At 43.8% G+C, this 18105-nt stretch overlaps 1 protein-coding gene across 1 annotated transcript in view; it reads left to right on the top strand.

The window, feature by feature from the left end:
* Positions 1 to 18105, top strand: part of syne1a (spectrin repeat containing, nuclear envelope 1a) — a gene marked incomplete at its 5' end in the record, with an annotated part of 121654 nt that overhangs the window by 66900 nt on the left and 36649 nt on the right. The window contains 22 exons of the mRNA XM_080490831.1: positions 104 to 280; positions 1394 to 1540; positions 1794 to 1919; positions 2052 to 2228; positions 2353 to 2618; positions 2739 to 2895; positions 2978 to 3376; positions 3563 to 5167; positions 5831 to 6168; positions 6310 to 6454; positions 6751 to 6969; positions 8355 to 8641; positions 9215 to 9380; positions 9470 to 9625; positions 9906 to 10058; positions 10457 to 10639; positions 10826 to 10963; positions 11258 to 11443; positions 12014 to 12136; positions 12353 to 12535; positions 14017 to 14160; positions 16494 to 16724. Coding sequence (XP_080346957.1) covers positions 104 to 280; positions 1394 to 1540; positions 1794 to 1919; positions 2052 to 2228; positions 2353 to 2618; positions 2739 to 2895; positions 2978 to 3376; positions 3563 to 5167; positions 5831 to 6168; positions 6310 to 6454; positions 6751 to 6969; positions 8355 to 8641; positions 9215 to 9380; positions 9470 to 9625; positions 9906 to 10058; positions 10457 to 10639; positions 10826 to 10963; positions 11258 to 11443; positions 12014 to 12136; positions 12353 to 12535; positions 14017 to 14160; positions 16494 to 16724 — 5706 coding nt within the window. The remainder of the gene's footprint in view (positions 1 to 103; positions 281 to 1393; positions 1541 to 1793; positions 1920 to 2051; positions 2229 to 2352; positions 2619 to 2738; positions 2896 to 2977; positions 3377 to 3562; positions 5168 to 5830; positions 6169 to 6309; positions 6455 to 6750; positions 6970 to 8354; positions 8642 to 9214; positions 9381 to 9469; positions 9626 to 9905; positions 10059 to 10456; positions 10640 to 10825; positions 10964 to 11257; positions 11444 to 12013; positions 12137 to 12352; positions 12536 to 14016; positions 14161 to 16493; positions 16725 to 18105) is intronic.

Genomic DNA, 18105 nt, shown 5'->3' with positions numbered 1-18105 from the left:
GGACTTCCTGTGCCAGTGACTGATAGACAGACTCCCCTTGTAAAACATCTCCACAGGATGTTCTTTATAACATGATCCTGCCTTCTCTCTCCATCCTTCACAGGCCATCATGGAGGAAATAGCGGGCTTTGAGGATCGCCTGGCAGGGCTAAAAGAGCGCGGGGACCACCTGGTACAGGGCTGCAGCGATCGCGTGCAGAACAGGCTGAGACAGCAGGTCCAGGCTCACCAGCAAGGCACCAGAGACAGCTACTCTGCCATCTGCAGCACAGCACAGAGAGTGAGTGAGGAGGAGGAGGAGGAGGAGGAGGAGGAGAAGGAGGAGGAGATGGGAAGAGGGAGAGAGGGAAAGTGGAGAAGTAGGAGGAGGGAAGTCTTGGTCGAGGCTAAAAAATAAATAAAAAAAGACTTTCTGTGTATGAAGTAGAGAAATGGCTCTCACACATTTATAATGTAAGACATGCATTTGTCTGCACACACCTTCATGCATGTGCATGTCGCCACATGTGTGCACAGACACGCACACATATCCTACACGTCAGTGCTGTTGATACTCCAACAGCCTTGACATCCACTTAATCCTAACCCATTTTGACACTTCAACCCGTCTCTCAAGACAGCTCTTCACTGCCACTGTAGAGGGCACAACCAATTAAGGCTGCCAGAGTGGAGCTCAACAGCAGCCACACTCAGACAGACCCCAACAGCCAAAATCACTAACTCAATCTCTGCGTATTAATCTCCACATATCCCCTGTCAACTCTACTATTTCATGCCTGTGCCAAAAATGGTCACACGCCACTATTCAGTATATCTGGCGAGCGCTTTAATCCAGCGCCACTCTGTCAGTTTGGCAACCTCTCCTCTGTCATCATAGCTCACCTCCCAAGATACTACCTCCGCCGCCACTCGCACATCCAATCTGGCATTGTGTGATCCAGCCATACTTTACCACTACACTGCTGGCTTCCCTACAACTGCGCCTCCAGTGTTACAATGGCTGCCAACTGTGTCCCTGCGCAACACAGCTCTAATATCCTGCCTGCCACTTGCCACCATGCCAGCCTTCTAGCCTTCGCCAAATGCAATGGGCGCTTTGCCAGCAAATGCCCCCCTTACTTCGGGCTCTCATATTAACACTGTCAATCAGACCTTGGTGTTTCATTCTCCCCTGGAGGGCATGGACACCTCCACATTCAACACCTGTTAAATATAACACTGTATTACTGCCTTCTTACCCTGCTTTTGTCATTTAATATTTCTTTGTGTTTGGACATGATTGCACTCACAGCATCTTTTATCATTTCAGTCTTTCACTGTGTAGTTATGCGGTGCATACATGATTAAAAAAAACAAAAACATTCATCTGCGTTTCTCCTCCTCTATTTTACAGGTATATCAGAGTCTTGATCATGAGCTGCAGAGACATGTGAGCCTGCAAGACACACTGCAGCAGTGCCAGACATGGCTGAACTCAGTTTCAGAGGAACCAGAACCTCCCACGCATCCTTCACTCAGCTTGGAGGAGTCTCTGCAGCAGGTCAGTAAGCTCAAGCTTGCTATTTGTACTTGATGGGGATCTTAATTGATTATGTGAATGTGTTTTCAGCATATATTTTACCTCCTGCAATTATACACAGATCCCGTGATTAATAATAAGTCTATACATGATAATGTTACTGATGTCAGTTTTGCTGAACGTATGAGAAGATCTAATTGTTACCGACTGCCAAAAATAATTTCTATTATCAGACCTGAATTAAGTGAAAACAACTGAACTCTTGTGCCAACAGGTGAAGCAGGAGCGAGCTCTGCAGGAACAGGCCAGCACATACCTCCAGCTCGTGTGCTCAACATGTGACCTGTCAGAACCGAGGGTGAGGGGGACTGGAGCAGCGATCCAGCAGGTCAAACTGCAGGTCAGTTCACTAGAGGATGCCTTACAACACAGCACAAGTGAACTTATTTCCAGCTGTAGCAGTTCTACAGACAAGACAAGACTCCTATTGACCAAATATCATCATAATGCACTTACTTTTTTTCGTTGCCAGATTGAGGAGCGTATGCTTCTTTGTGAGGAGGTAGCCGACAGCTGGCGAGACATTGAGGAGCAAAAAGCTGATTTGGAGACCCATCTGAGGGAGACAGAGCAACAACTTCAGAGCCTCACTAGGAGACCAGCAGAGCTGGACCCCAAACTTGCACAGAACCAGCTGGACAAGGCACAGGTCTATGTTCTTTTAGTATGATCCTCATCAATCATGTTTGTTACTGGTTGGAGGAAAGATGTAATCTTCCACATTTCATTTTCATGACAAAGTTTCAAACTCAAGAATCTGTTGTTTCCTGCAGGAGTTCCTCCAGCAGATTAGAGACAGACAATCTGAGGTAACGCGTCTGAACGAAGCCATCAGCAGGTTGACAGGTGGACAGGCCTGTCCTGCCCTGGAGGAGTTAAGAAGACTGAAAAGAGGCTGGGTGGACCTGGGCCAGCGGGCTGAAGAGCTGGAGGCTCAGCGGGGGGAGGACATGCAGCAAAGTGGAGAATACCAGGAGAGCGTGGTTGCGGTGGAAGAACTCTTCCATCAAGTATCCAGAGAATGGGACTACCTCGCTAGGTATTTCGAGTTCATTTGATGTTAATTTAACTGTTTTCTGAGTGATTATTTAACTTAAATATGTAGTTTACAGAATAACCTCTTGATATTACAGTTAATGCTTTATGGTAATGTGCCTAGGGCTGACACAGAGAGTACAGGTGAGCATCTGGAAGCTCTGAAAAAGCTTGCAAGTGACCTCGAGGATCAGAGAGAAACTCTAGAGGACCTTCGAGACCACAGACAAGCCATCCTGCCTCGTCTTAGCCTCCTGGACAAAGAGCTGGTCAAACAACAGGTGACAACAGTAGATTCTAAAGTTGATTCTTTCTTTTAATCTGGTCAGACATACATAATGAGGAGGTGTATTTGTCCACCAGGTGGGCCACCTGGAGCAGCGCTGGGCCCAGCTTGAAACTCTGATTCAGCAAAAAATTCAGGACTCTGCTCAGACATTAGAGGACCTTGCCAGGGTGGAAACCCAGCTGAAAGATGCCAGAGAGTGGGTGGAGGAACAGCGTCCTGCACTAACCTCTGCGTTGAAGACCAGCCCTCCCCCTGATCTGGCTCAGAGCTTCCTCTTTGACCACCTGAGTGTGTGTGTCGAGTTGGAGGCCCGTCAGCAGCTGCTCGGCCAGGCAGTTAGCGACGCCCAGGCTGTGGCCTCCAGGCTGGGGCTGAGTGAGAAGAGATGCTTACAGGAGCTTGTTGAACAAGCCCAGACTGAGGTGGAGGCTCTCGGGGCTCGGGTTACCCAAAGAAGGAAATACCTCAGCAAGGTAAACAGCTGCTCTGTTGAATTTGATATGAGTACTCATTTAACTCAGCATCTGGAGAGCTCATTCGTTTCTGATCTGACAGCCTCATTTGAGAAGAAACCAAGTGATACCAGAGCAAATCATTTCAATGCTTCTCATGTATTGCTTTTTCCTGTAAATAATTGTTGTTTAAATGACCTTCTTCAGGCCTTCACAGAGCGAACACAATTCCTTCAAGGTCTGGGGAGAGCACTGTCTTGGGTACAGCAACAGGAAAAGAAAGCTCTGATCGACGACCACGTCGCTCTTCTGCCTGAGGACTTGGCCAAACAGGTGGCTGCCTGTCGGGGCGTTCAGAGTGGCTTGCGGGCTTACCAAAGGGAGCTGGCGTCTCTGTGGGTCCAAGGGCGAGAGCTTGAGAGAGATGCCACCGACAAAGAGAGGGCGGAAACCTTGGCTAGACTTGAGGAATTGCAGGCTGCTTTTGAGACCGCACTCCAGAAGACGACCCAGCATCTCACGAGTTTGGAGAAAGCCTTGACCTCCAGGAAGTACTTTCAGGTTGACCTGGACAAGACCTGTCTCTGGTTGAGACGAGCAGATGCAATAACCTTCCCAGAAATCAATCTGAGCAGTGCTGATGATTGCTCCGACCTGCAAATACAACTGTCTAACTTTCAAAATGTTCTAGAACAAGCTTCAGAGTATGAAAACCTCCTTCTTATTGTCCAAAGAATAGGCCAAGAGATCCTCCCCACCCTGAATGAGATTGACCATTGCTACTTAGATGAGCGTCTCAATGCCCTGCCTCAGCAGTACAACGCCATCTTAGCTCTTGCCAAAGAGAAGAAAGACAGAGTCCAACGGATGATGTTAGAGAGAAAAGAGTTTGGTACTTTCTTTGATATCACTCGTAATGCACTGGAGGAACTTCAGGAGCAGTTTGACAATCTGGAAAAACAGACTATCAGTATGAAAGAGGATGAAGCTCTTAGTTTGATTAAAGAGTATAGAAATATAAAAGAAGGTTTGAATCAAATAAGCCCTGCAGTGAGAGAACTCAATGGCAAAAATGAGGGTTTTCTCAGCCGGGGTCAACAATACAGAGCTGAAGAGACGCAGCAGCTGGTCAGTCTCCACAATGCACTACAGAGGAGAAACGATCAGAAAATCACTGACTTGAATAAGTGCTCGAAAGTACTAGTTGAACACAGCATAGTTTTTTCCACATTAGACTCTGAGTTGAAGTCTGTCAAAATAAAGTTTGGCAGGCTAAAATCAGACAGAGACATAAGTGCCATAGATAAAATCTCTTGCCTTTATTCATTGTCGGAAAGTCTGGATGGACTGAGCTGTCAGGCTGAAGAATGCAATCAAGGAACTAAAAATCTTGGAGTGAGGTTTGACGCTGCTGCCTTTCATGAAACTACATTGGTACTGGAGACTTTGAAGTCTCTACAGTGTGACATTAAATGTTTTCTTGAAGCAAGTGAAAGGACGATCACAAAGAAGGATGACTTCACAAGAGAGACACAGAAGATGTTGGACTGGTTGAGGGCTGCGAAGGACGAAATGAAGAAGCGTGTGACCCTCTCAGAAGTCTCAATTGAGACGATTCAGAAGGAAGTGCGGAGAGTGACAACCGTTGAGAATGAAGTGAAGAGTAAACTGAGAGTAGTTGATGTGTTGTGTGTCAAAGAAAAGCAAAAACATGAAAGCAGGACGGGAGCTGTCCCTGCTCAAGTGGAAGGACGGTTACAAGAGCTGGCAAAGCTGGGAGCTGATGTTCAACAAGAAGTAACAGCAAAACAGGTGAGTGTCTTTTACTGGATAGTTTTTCTCTGTCCAACTGTTTCCTGATGGTTTTGCTCATTTGTATTAAGCCTGATTTTGGACACTCGGCTTTAGGAGTTAATTCTCACTTTGTCGTGATTTTGAGCAATTATCCATGGATTAATCCAACCAGCATCTGCTCCTGTATAGTGGTGATACGAATTGCATTAAAGAAGCTGAACAGATGCAAATGCTGTAAGATTTGAATTAATTGTTGTGGGGATTAAAAGTCCCTAAAATCTGTCTCAGGAGTTATCTTGAATAATGACCTCCCAAAGATTCTTACCTTATGTCAGCTAGTAGGAGTTGAGTAGGGTAAGAGTTGGATGGATAATTATTTATAAATATGCTGCATTTGGAGAGACTTTATTTTTCTGTAATGTTCAACAGAAAAAGTATTTAATCTCTCTAATCGAAGTGTTGTAACCTTTGACTTTTTAAAAAAGATCTTTAAAAGATGCTATTTCAAAAGTCGATTTGTGGGTTGCTTTTGCACATCAGTAGATAACTTAAACGGTCCTTTAATGTGCTGCAGAACACGGCTTCTTTTAATGGCTGAAACATGTTTCTGAATTATGTCGATCAGTTTAGGTGGTGAGAGAAAACTCTAAAGTTAATTAAAATACCTTCTCCATTTTCTAGTTGGCGTTGGATCAAGCACTTTCCCTGGTCCAGAGGCACCACTTATCTCAGCAGTCCATGCAGAAATGGCTGGACTCCGCTGCAGCTCTGCTCCAGAGGGCCAGCAACGGGGTGGAGCTGGAGAACCAGACGGACTGTGCACAAGACCTGGAAGAAATCTCAGCTCAGGAAAATAGTTTCGCTGCTAGTCTAGAGGAGCTGAGGGCTTTGGATGCTCCGTTGGGAGAGTTTGTGGAGCCCCAAGTGATGGGCGAGCTCAGAGAAAAAGTTCATGCAATGCAAATGAGAAACACGGAGGTCAAACAGCAGGTGGACGCCTACACAGAAATACAACAGAGGTTTGTGCCATTTCATGTTTAAACCCTATCAATATGATTGTATTTATTAGATAATTATAAATGTATTTATTCTGTATTTAATTCTTGCATGAATATACATTAAAATGAATAACAGATATCTGTAAATGGTATTTTTTTCAGGTGTGTACGTCTTTGGAGTTCTTTCCAAAATGAGAAAGAGTCTCTGGTTGGACAGATGAATGATTCAGAAAATAAAATGGCCATGTTCATCACAGCTAAAGCTGTAAGTCTCCACCAGGCAGAGGAAAAGTGTCAAAGATACAAGGTGGGTCTGATGCTGTAAAAAGAAAAAAAAAAGAGCTGTCAGATATTTATAGAAAACATCTATCTTACATGTTTTGTCCCATGGAACTCCTACATTAAATTTCAACAATTGTCCCTGTCAAGACGCATTAATATTTAAACACATCCGTGTTTGTATGTTATTCCTTGTTTGCCTGTGTCGTTCTGAAAAGTAGTGAGTTCTTGGCGAAGGCTTTTGGATTCCCATTGCATAAATGTTTCAGGAGTGTGTATTTATTGAAGAGCCTGCGTGTTTCTATTCTTGCTTTTTGGCTGCAGTCTCTGGTGGCTCACATCGACCTGCTGGAGTTGCCTCTAAATGCAATGAGAGAGAACGTGACAGAGTTGGAGCAACTCATCTCTGAAGCCAGTAAAGCTGTTACCAGTCATGCTGTGATGTCACTATGGCAACGGTGGACCAGGCTCCGCAGCGTGGCCCAAGCACAGGAGAGAGCGCTGGAGGACACAGCGAGGGAGTGGAGGAGCTTCATTGAGAAGGTGAGACCAGATTAATCGGTGTGCTTGTAGGTGGCTGCTCCGTGGACATGTGTGGGTCTATTACTAAACTAAACTAACCTTACTTTATTAATCCCCTTTGGGGGAATTCCTTTTTTCCACATTGACCAAATCTATTTGTAAGATGCGGAGGTGCTGCCACATTACAGCGCTCCAGGCAGCCGATGGGGTTCAAAAGTCACCACCAACATGCCACCACCACCGCCGCGGTTGGAAAGACTTAAATCCAACCAAATAGCCGACTGTAGCACTTTCAAAAAACCTAAAAACACAGACTTGCAATAACACCAGCATCCGACTAAAAATACAACAAAAAATGTCTTTTGTGACACTTTCAAATAGTTTAGGCCATTCAATGTACTAGAGGGCTAAAAAGAGACTTTTTGTTTCACATTGAAACAGTACAGGCAATCAGACACATAATACTTAAAAGTAGCTTTTGACATTTTATCACATTCACCATTATTGATATTTTTGTTATGGCCACTTAAGTGTCCTTAACTATTGCTGTTTTTAATTAACCCCACCCCCCACCCCAAAAAAAAGAAGAAATCCAAACAAATTCCTCATATGTTGAACATACCCAGCAATAGCAATTTGTCTGATTCTGGTTTTCATAATTTAGTTTTCATATTGCTGTTATAGGACCTTTACGTCTGTTCAGAGACGATCGGCAAGTCAACACATTTCAGGCCATGTTTCGAGGTTCAAGTTATATGTTGGTGCTTCAAGCTCCACTAAGTGTTTCAATTACTGCACATATACGACGTGCAGTGAACCAACGCTGTGACTCCAGCCACTCTGCGGAGCTGCCTGGACGTCTAAACACACTGTTCTTGCAGATTTAGGTCAAACCCAGCAACAACTGAATACCAGTTGGTGTGCTGTGATGTAACTCCAGGCTTTGGGCCAGTTGTTTCCTCCTGCCAAAACACTCTGTCATGAAGCGTTTTCCCGCCTTTTGACCTAATTCGAGTTCCCAAGAAAACCCACAAAACATTGACTGAAAAGGAAATGAAGTCAGACTGTAAGGACTTCCTCAAATGTGGCATATTCTTGTTGTCCACTGTTCTCTTTTTTTTTCTGTGGGGCTTTGTTCAGCTGGACATGACGTCGCTCTGCAACTTTGAACCCAGTTGTTTTTTTCTCTCACTAGTAGAAGGCTGCTCACACACAAAAAGCCTCCTCTTTAAAATGTTTGAGTAATAAATCGATTAAGTATGAATCCTTCTGAACAATCAAATAGCCTTATCAAGAATGTTTTAGATGAAATTCAAACATTTTCCTGATAAACATGGGACGCTCAAGCACAGAAAACCTTCTTACAACAACAACTTAATCTTTGTACGTAACCCTCCGGCCCACAGATGGAAAAGGTGCGCTCTGTAGCCAAGGACCTCCACAGTCGTGTCCCAGACAGCACGGTTGAGAAAGCAGCCACCAGGGCGGCGCTGCAGAGTCTCCTGGAGTACCATGACTCTTTCAGTCTGGAAGTGGAGAGGGAGCAGTCCATACTGGCTCTGCTGGGGCAACAAACCCGCAGCCTCAGAGGAGACGACGAGAAGGAGGACGGGGTGGAAAGAAAGACGGAGAATGGACACGAGGAGACGTCGTGCCTCCAAGAGATCAGAAACATGCAGGAGCAATATGACAGGTGAGAGGACTGGTGCTGTGTGGGACAAAACCTTCTAACAGGTCAATTACTGTTACACTTGTCTTAGTTTTCACCTTTTGATGTGTGGACATTCACGTTATTTTACTGCCTCGAAGTAGAATTAATTGAAATTCATTGTAGGAAGTCGATCTGAGTGCTTTAAGCTCTTTTCACTAGATCGTCTTTGATGTTTACTGTAAAATCTCTTTGTCTATATTTGAAAAGATTTCCAGTAAATTGTATGTGACTTAATTCTTACTTCATACAAACAGTAAGGATATTTATGTTTGGTCGATCATTGCTTTGTTGAAGCAGTGCTTCTTGGAAATGAATCTTATACTATTGGAAAGCCTGATTATCGTCATTTTAAATGGTGCCACATTTGTAAGGAACCTGCATTAGTGGGATGCCCAGCAGTAGCTATTGCAGTAGTTATATAATAATTGCCACAACTTCTCTGCCAATGCAAAAAGCAGCAGTGGAATTTTATCAAACACAAATTTCCTTGTTTGGATAAAGACACGATTTGTTGCAGAATCAGTTTTTTCTCATCACCTATGTGTTTGTGTTTAGTCTCATGTTGCAGGTGTGGGCCAGCAGAGCTCAGGTACAACAGGAGCTGAGAGAAAGAGAGGAGGTTGAGAAGGAGCTGGGCTTGGTCAAAGGCTGGATCCAAGATACTCGTGGTTTATTGTTGAGTCCAACTGCAGACCTGGATTCACTTCTGCAAGAACTAGAGGTCGGCTGCTCTATATACAAGCAAACCATACATAATCACAAACCAGTGTAAACTATGATCACTTGAATGGGATGTTGTTTGTGTTGAAGACCGCACATGGTGAGGTCATCAGCAGACGTCAGAGTGTGGAGCGCATGACGGAGTTGCAGCAGTCGAAGTACCAGGACCTACAAGCCGGTCTGCCCTCCGAGCTCAGCATGCAGCTGGCTGAGGTGACTCTGGCGCTGGGCTCTGCTGAGGATCAGGTAACCTCTCCTTTCCGTGTGGTGTTTCGACATTACAAAGTCCAGCATTAAACTAAATTGGGCTATTTGTGTGAGACAAAATGTGCAGTTCAAGAGTACTGTGTTGCGTAATCATCTGCTTTTCTTGTCGTTATTATGAGTTTGACAGAGTTTATGAAAAGTCTCTTTGCTTCTGAGTCAGAACGTTCCACTTCTAAATTGCAAATATAAACTACGTTTTGTTGCATGTCAAAGTCAACTCTGTCTATAAACACTTAGGGTGTATTTCTGCTGTGTTCAGGTGCAGGCAAGAGAAAGAGAGGTGCAGCAAACCAGAGACGTGAAAGAAGACTTCAGCTCCAGACTCCAGGACATTGAGGCCAAGCTTAAGACCATCACTTTAAAGCTGGACGACAAGGGCACCGACCTGGAGGACGCCAAAGAAGAAACCAAAGTAATCAAACAGACAGATTGACTAATTAGCAAGCAATTAACCCCTGTTAAATTGACTATTCATTCTGCAGATGTTAAGGTTAATGAGTGTGTGAGAGTTGGACTGACATAAAGTGAATTCTGCTTTTCCACATTGACCCACTTTGGAAAGACGCGCTCCAGATGGGAGTGTGAGCCGCTTAGTTTGCCATCCTTGAGACATCCCACATGTCTAAAATTGACTAATTAATCACTGCTACTGCCTAACAAGTTGTTTAGCCCGTAGCATTTGATAAAGCTACACACTCCAATGGTTGTACCATGCTTATTACTCATTAGTGACTGTTCCCACCCTACCAACATTTCAACCAGATATTTTTTCAAGGGTTACTGATGCTATTTGCCTCGTCTCCTCCTCAGGCCCTTTGTGAAGAGTGTGACTCCTGTGGCTGCTCTCTGGCAGAGCTGGGAGTGGCTGTGCAGGAGTTTGGCGAGCAGAACCCTCTGCTGTGTAAACAGCTGGGCGATGCCGTCGCGAAACTGACCGAGACTCAGCGCCACACTATGCAGCAGGTGCAGGACAGAGCCAACAGACTGAAGAAGGTGAGGTGCACAATAAGCTTGTCCGTCTCACGTTCGCTTCGCCAAACACACAATCTTTTGACTTTTCTCTATGAACCGCCGTGTTTCATCTCTGCCAGAGCTTTGATCCAGCATCAAAATGTTTCTGTTGAAGGTGATTTACTATTTCTATTATTTTCTTTTCATCCACTTTTATCGTGTGAGCAGGCAGAAAAACAGGTGGAGGAATATCAGAGTGTGAAGGCATTCATTTTGGGCTGGGCAGATAAAGCTGAGGTTCTTGTCACCGGCAACATCGTCTGGAGTTCTGCATCTCAGCTGCAGGAGCAAATTCGAGCTCACCAGGTGAGTCCTGCTTATTCCCGCAACAGAGATCACAGATTATACAAAATGTGTTGACGTTGCTGGTATTTTGTGGGGGATGGAAATCATGTTTGCATTTTTCCCCAGAAATAGATAGCATTGTTTTCTACATTAATCTATTAAATCTGATTATACCCACATTGGCAGCCAATTACATTCCCACACTTACAGTGAAACGTTGCTCTGCACACTGTTTTGGCCAGGCTTAATTAGTGTAATTTCACAACAAGAAAAGGCTGCTTTCTTGACTCTTAATTTGTGTTCCTTTGGTGACAGGCGTTGCTGCGCGAGTGTCGAGGTCTCCATGGTGACCTGGAGGCAATGGGGGAAAGGGAGGGCCAGCTGGCGGATGTGTTGCAGACCGAGGGGTGGAGCCAGCAGGTGAAGCACCTCAGCAGACGCACGGAAGAGCTGCAACAAATGGCCAAGACCCGCCTCCAGAGTCTGCAGGATGCTGCAAAGGTAAAGCCTCATTGAAGTGACACATCAGTCACCATCCGATTTCCCATTCATCTTCACACACAGACACACGCACGCACGCACGCACGCACGCACGCACGCACACACACGCACACACACACACACACACACACACACACACACACACACTCAGAGAGTAAAGCTGCAACCCCACAGTGCCCCCTTGTGGACATATGCTCTGTATTACACCATAGTAATGGAATGCACTGTTTCAGCATGTGCAGCAATAATCTTTTAATAATCTGATTGCCATACAGCCAGTACCCAGAAGATGGTCTGGTGCTGTTACTAATAACATTTTGTATGGGAAATCCATTTACTGTTCCTTCTGCTAAGCACAATTTCAAATTTTAATTTAGTTACCTTCTTTTAAAAGTGATTAGCTTGTATTCTTACTTGAAGGGTAAAAATGTGCTTATGCTTGCTAAAATATCAACCTGAGCTTGAGATGCTATTTGTTTTCTATTTTAATGCAAGTTCCTTTCCAAATGTGTACGAAAGCTAAAATATGAATGTTCCTGCCTTTGATTTGATATATCTGTCTATCCTCAGGACATGTTGCGTTTGGAAGCAGAAGTTAAGATCCTCCATGCTGCCGTAGACCAGATCCAAGTCACACTTGCTTCTCCTGACCTCAACAAGCTCAGCCTCAGAGAGCAGCTCACTCAGAGACAGGTGAATACAGATCTTTTACTCACACCTACTCAAATATGAGTGTGAGGCTGTACATACACAGCAGGTGCCTGTAGCTGCAATGTGATGTTAAGAAACAAGTATCTTGGATTATTGTGCTGGCTGACTTCATGAAAGACATATTAGAAACACAATCTCGTTTAATTGTACAGTAGCTCTGTCCTCTCTTTAACACCCCCCTCTTTATTCTCATATAAGCGTCTGCTGGTGGAAATGGAGGGCTTTAAGCAGCAGGTGGCGGCAGTACAGCAGTGTCAGAGCGCCCTCCGGCTGCCAGAGGAGGTAGTGGCCAGTCTGTCGATCTGTCGCACAGCTCAGTCCTTGCAGCAAGAGGCCAGTCAACTGCAGCATACCACCATCCAGCAGTGCAACATCCTGCAGGTAGAGGGCAATTTCACATTTCAATACTATGTGTTCACTTGTATAACAGTTCATTAACCACATGTTTTGCACATTGTTTTTTCTTTGTTTCACATACTTGCTGTGACTAAATTCCTAAACAGCCACATTCAAGGCACTGCGATGCCTGTTTTGTTTAACTTGATCATATTTTGTGATCTGAATTCTGCTCTGTCGTGTCTCAACAGGCCTTTTCAGGATTGCCTGGGTTTTGTTTTAGCCCCTATGAGAACAATGTTTTAGGGAAGATAAGAAGTCAGAACAAACAAGTGACTCAGTCTATATGAAGAACAAACAACCTCTGACTTTCTACATAAAGGAAGCAAACTGTGAAGCTATAACTGAAACATGGGACTTTATTTCTGTCCCAGTGTTTTACTGATATTGAACAGCTCATTTACATATACTAATGTGATTTTTAATAACAGCGGTTTATTTATTTTATTTTGGGGGCTTTGTATTAATTATGCTTCAACAGAATATTCTGTATTTCTCCATTCTTCAACACACAATGGAAAACGTAGGGTAATCTACCAGCACAGCACTTTCCAAATTTTAACAACATCCTTTTAAATACATTAAACCAATTCACATGTGTCACATTCACTTTCAGAGACTTTAGATGAAGTATTTGTGTAGAAGACAAATAATCTAGTGCACGTTTCAACAAACCTCACTGAAGTAACAAAGGCAGGGTGGGGCTTTGTCATTTAGAAAAGAAGAACTACTGAAATATCAACAAATATTATTTTCATATTAAAAACAATAAAGAAATGTGTTGTATGATTAATTTGACCAATACTCCATTTATCACATCTGGGAAAGATCTGCTTTTTAACTATTTCATTGTTGTGACTAATTTATTTGAAAAGTACTTATTATCCCTCGACACCAAGCTTGCTGGTTTTGCTTCTGATATAATGTTGTTGTGAGGTCCAGTGGAATAATCTGCTGTAACATCCAGTGATTGATGTACGTCTCTCTGCAATTAGCAGAAAATGTTAGATTTTTTGTTATCGTTTTCTCATTGATTTTTCACACAAATCTGCATGTGAACTCATTCCGTGACCATCACTATATATACAAGTGCCCATGGGAGTGTTCATAAAACACACACAGCACTATGGATAGCTTCCCAGTGTTGTACTGGAGATCACTATTTTGCTTTTAGTAGAAACCGATCACTGCAGACTGAGAATACCCCAAAAGAGCTTGGAGATTTTATGACACAGTTGTTGAAGCAACACTATTTGGGTGTTGTCAAAAATTATACACAGGTAATCAATATTTTTAAATTCCCCTGTCAGTGGTCATAATGTTATGGCTGGTCGGTGTATGGCTCCACTCGGTTGACAATAAGAGATGTCACTGCTTTTGGGTTTCTTGCGAGAAGAGGCAAGAGAAAGGAGTATTCTCCTTCTGGGTTCAGTGATTTGTTTTTTGCTCCATTTCTTCTTTAACAGGAGGCCGTGGTGCAATACGAGCAGTACGAACAGGAGGTGAAGAACCTGCAGAGATTAATCGAAGAGGCTCATCGCATCATTCAGGACCGGCCAGTGTCCACCAGTAACATCCAGGAGCTTCAGGCTCAGATTCACCACCATGAGGTACGAGAGGACTCACACTGCTTCTTAGTTTGGCCCATTTATAGCCAATATAAGACCAGTACTGCACCAATAAAAGCTTTAATAGCCTTTTGGGAAATTTTTACTAAAGTGCTTGGAAGTTGCCCCAAGGGATATACTGCCTTTCAATTACAAGTGCATTTGTGAGTCTGGGTGAGGTCTGACTGTAGAAGTGTGTAATGGGGTTAAGTAAAAAGTACTGAAATATTTGGGACATGTCATGGACACTGACATTGTTTTTGTACTCAGATGTTGTCGTGTTGAAACAGAAAGTGTAACTCGCCAATCGGTCACCTCATCCATAAAACTGTTTAAGTTTTAAAATTTAGCTGGTATTTGTCAAGAACTGGAATTTCACTTTCACAAAGCCTCTCAGATTGAACTCTGGGAAATGTAGAGAATCAATGCATTTGGCTTTACTTGAAATTTGACACGGTCTATTCTTGCGTCAGTATTTTCTCACCCTGAATAAGTAAGACAGACTTTGGCCGAGAGGTGTTCTACATGGATCCTCACATTGTACTGGTTTTTTCAGGGTACTTCAGTTTCTTGCCACAGTCCAAAAACATGTCACTCTGTGTTTATTGTGGACTGTAATGCTGAGCCGCGTCAGATGGGAGGATCTGGTTATGGATATATTACGAGTATTGAAGATGGATGGATAAGCTACTGTATGGTCAGTCTCTGGTCACAGGATACTGCGCTTGTCAGTAAAGTAACAATGAAGAAATGACTTTAGATCCACCACACATTGAAATGATAATAAAGTCCTTGTTGATAAAATGGCACAGATTCCCTCAGAAGGCAGTGTGTTTGACATGTGCTCATGTTTCACACATTTTCATCAAATGAGGTCATATATATTTCAACACCAAATGACAAGATATAGAAACAGAACTTGAGTCATAATCCCTGTCCTGTTTCGTTTCCGTTTCAAATGTTATAAAAAGAGAAGTTGTAGCAGGAATATGTCATAATCTACTGTAAATTTTCAAGTCACTAAAGGCAACCACTCCCATTGAGACAAGCTCCACTTTTTGCTGTTCACTCATTTTATTAAGGCCATTCAGGTTTACTGTTTTGGCTGTTATTGAAAGTCCCATCAAATGTCAATATTTCCATTAATGCTCTTTGTACATCCGATAAGCAAAGTGATGCCAGCATAGAGCAGCTCAGAGAGAATATTGTACTTCTACAGGCCCAACTCATCCACATTCCTCTGTTATCTGGTGGCGCATGCAGATATAATCTGCAGAGATAGGTGGCATAGTTACACAGTTTTTACCTGAGTTGTTTAAGCCTTGTGCTTTCTGTCGCAGCCCTGCTTTGCTGAGTAAGTGTGTTTCAGCCCCCATGTGAAGAGAAAGATCAGGAAGGGAAAGAACGGCATAGAGGCAGCTCGAATCTCCTTAAAAGCACCTGACAGATTTTCATTTACTCTTCAGGTATTTTTAGAGTTTGGTGATTTTTTTTTTCTTTTTTTTTTTTTTTCATTGCTGCAGTCTTCCTGTCTCTGCAGAGACGCTTGGCATGCCTTTGTGTTTATGTCTGAGTTTGATCTCTAAGCTCTCTGAGGAGAAAGCTGCAGCTCTACTGGCCCAGTTAGTCACATGACACGATTATCAGTGCATTGGCCATCTGCGGGACAGAGTGAAAAGAGGGGGGAGGAGAAGGAAGAGGGAGGAGGAGCTGGGCCCGGCCCATAGCGTAGCTGTAATTTGACACCATCTCTGTCATTCTTCCTCCCTGAGCAAGGCTCTCTTTTGTTAACTGAATCTGCTCGGGGGATTGGTGGGGAGGGGAAGCGACAGGCGATGGAGGGGGTTGCAGAGCAGTGAGATCACTTCCTGTTTTTCCTTTGCCATTTGTGTATGTGTGCGAGAGGGAGTGTCTGAGGGAGTTTGAACTATTCCTGCCAGGGTCTCTTGTCTCAACCAAACATCCTGTCTGCTGCCTTCACCGCCGATCTGAGTCACCCGCCTCTGACTTGCTCTGATTGGCTCAGAGATACAGAGGAGCGAGAGAGACAGTGAGGGGGGGGGAACAGAGAGAGAGAGAGGCAGTGCTATTCTCTTTTTTCACTTACACAGTCATAAACCAAACGCTAGAGACCGGGGGAAGAGAATGCATTCGCTCAACTCACTCCGCTCATACCGGCATCCTACTCGGCGCTGAGCCAGCTCAGCCTCCCCCTTTTTCTCCAGGACCTTTTTCAAACCAGGAACTATTGATCTTCTGTTGTGGACTGAACCACACTCTCCTGATCCTGGGGGTGCTGGTGTTTTTCTGTTTTTTGTTGGGGAATGTTTTGACAGGAGCTCGCCCAGAAGATCCGTGGCTACCAGGAGCAGATCGCCTCGCTCCACTCCAAGTGCAAGATGCTGACAGTGAAGGCCAAACACGCCACTATGCTGCTGACGGTCAGCGAGGTGGAGGGCCTCTCCGATGGCATGGAGGAGCTGAGTGATGAGGAGATCCCCAATTCCATGGCGAACATCAACACCGCATCCAGCAAGCAGCTTCCTGCACATCCCTCTGTCGTCATGGTGAGTAGCAAAGCATTTTCTTGGACCTGTGTGCACACACACACACACACACACACACACACACACACACACACACACACACACACACAAACACAAACACAAACACAAAGCATGGCTGTCTGTGTTTGTTTGTTTGCATGAGTCCAAGCTTTTTATTTCCTTCACCGTTTCTGTACAAACTTCTGATTCTCAAGCATTCCATTCCCACAGGTGCTTCAGGAATTCACAGTCGTGTAAATACCTCAGTTATTCATTAAATTACTGGATTATTGGAGTACCGTGCTGGTCAGACTCTTGTTTGCCTGTTTTATCCGTACAAATATACGTCCCTATAATTCAGTACCAAGTTTACAGAAAGAATGAGGAATTCTCTGAGACCTTTGTATTGTATTTGTGGCCAGATTGATTAGTTAGGTTCACGTCTAAAGAACATAAAACAACTAAACTCAGCTTTTGACGCGTCTTCTATAAAGGCAGCATTTCTCATAGATGCTCTTTCTAAGGCCGATTGCTGTCACTTGTCGGTATTGTCAAAACTCTTTTGTGGAATTAGGCTTCTGTCTCTTCATGTAATCCAGGACTGACTCAAAGATGTTCAGATCAGGGCTCTGTATAAGTATGTAAGTAAGGGGGCTCCACCATCTGTTGCAGGGTTCCTAATTCTTGGTGTTAATCACGATTGTTTGTTCAGTTTGGGGTCAGTGTTTTGTTGCAGAATGAATGAAAAACTCACTTCCCTGGTAGCGTTTCATGACAGATATAAATGGGAAGGCCTCGATAAGTTCCAAATTCCTCTCTATTGTTATTCTTTTAGATGTGTGATATACTCTGCACCAAAATAAATCAGCTGTCCTTTGCTCTTCTTCTCTTTTTTACCTGAAGTGCTACTATTTTAGTAGTTTAGTTACCACTGTGCTGATGCCTGTGTTCCTGCCTGCTTCAGATGAGCTTTGTCTACCTGCCTGTATGTCGGCCTGAGCTTGATCATTCATATGTCTTACATATTTGCACATACAGGATATAAATGCACTCGATCTGCCTCGATGCTCTGGTTTTGAATCAGTTTCTTTCCTGATTGCTGTTTGTGGTGTGTTTGGTCTCAGCAGGCCAGGAAACAGGATATGTGTGTGTGTGTCTTTGTGTGTTATGTATGTGCAGGTTTGTGCGTATTGTAATGCTTGTGATAAATCCAGTTTGGGCTGCTGATAGAAAAAAGTTACTGTCATTGTTACTACGGGGTTTCAGTGAACTTGTCTGTGGAAAAACAGTGAAATTCTCACAAATACAGGCATGCTGGTGCTATTTATTTCATTGTATTGCATCAGAAAGCCCGGGAATTTTTTTTGTCCTCAATATAACAACGTTTCGAGTCAGGAGACCA

This window comes from Lipophrys pholis (assembly GCF_963383615.2).
Source record: "Lipophrys pholis genome assembly, chromosome: 21".
In the NCBI taxonomy this organism is placed as follows: domain Eukaryota; kingdom Metazoa; phylum Chordata; class Actinopteri; order Blenniiformes; family Blenniidae; genus Lipophrys; species Lipophrys pholis.
Note: the sequence above shows the minus strand (reverse complement) of the source record. Positions and strands in the feature narration are given on the sequence as shown.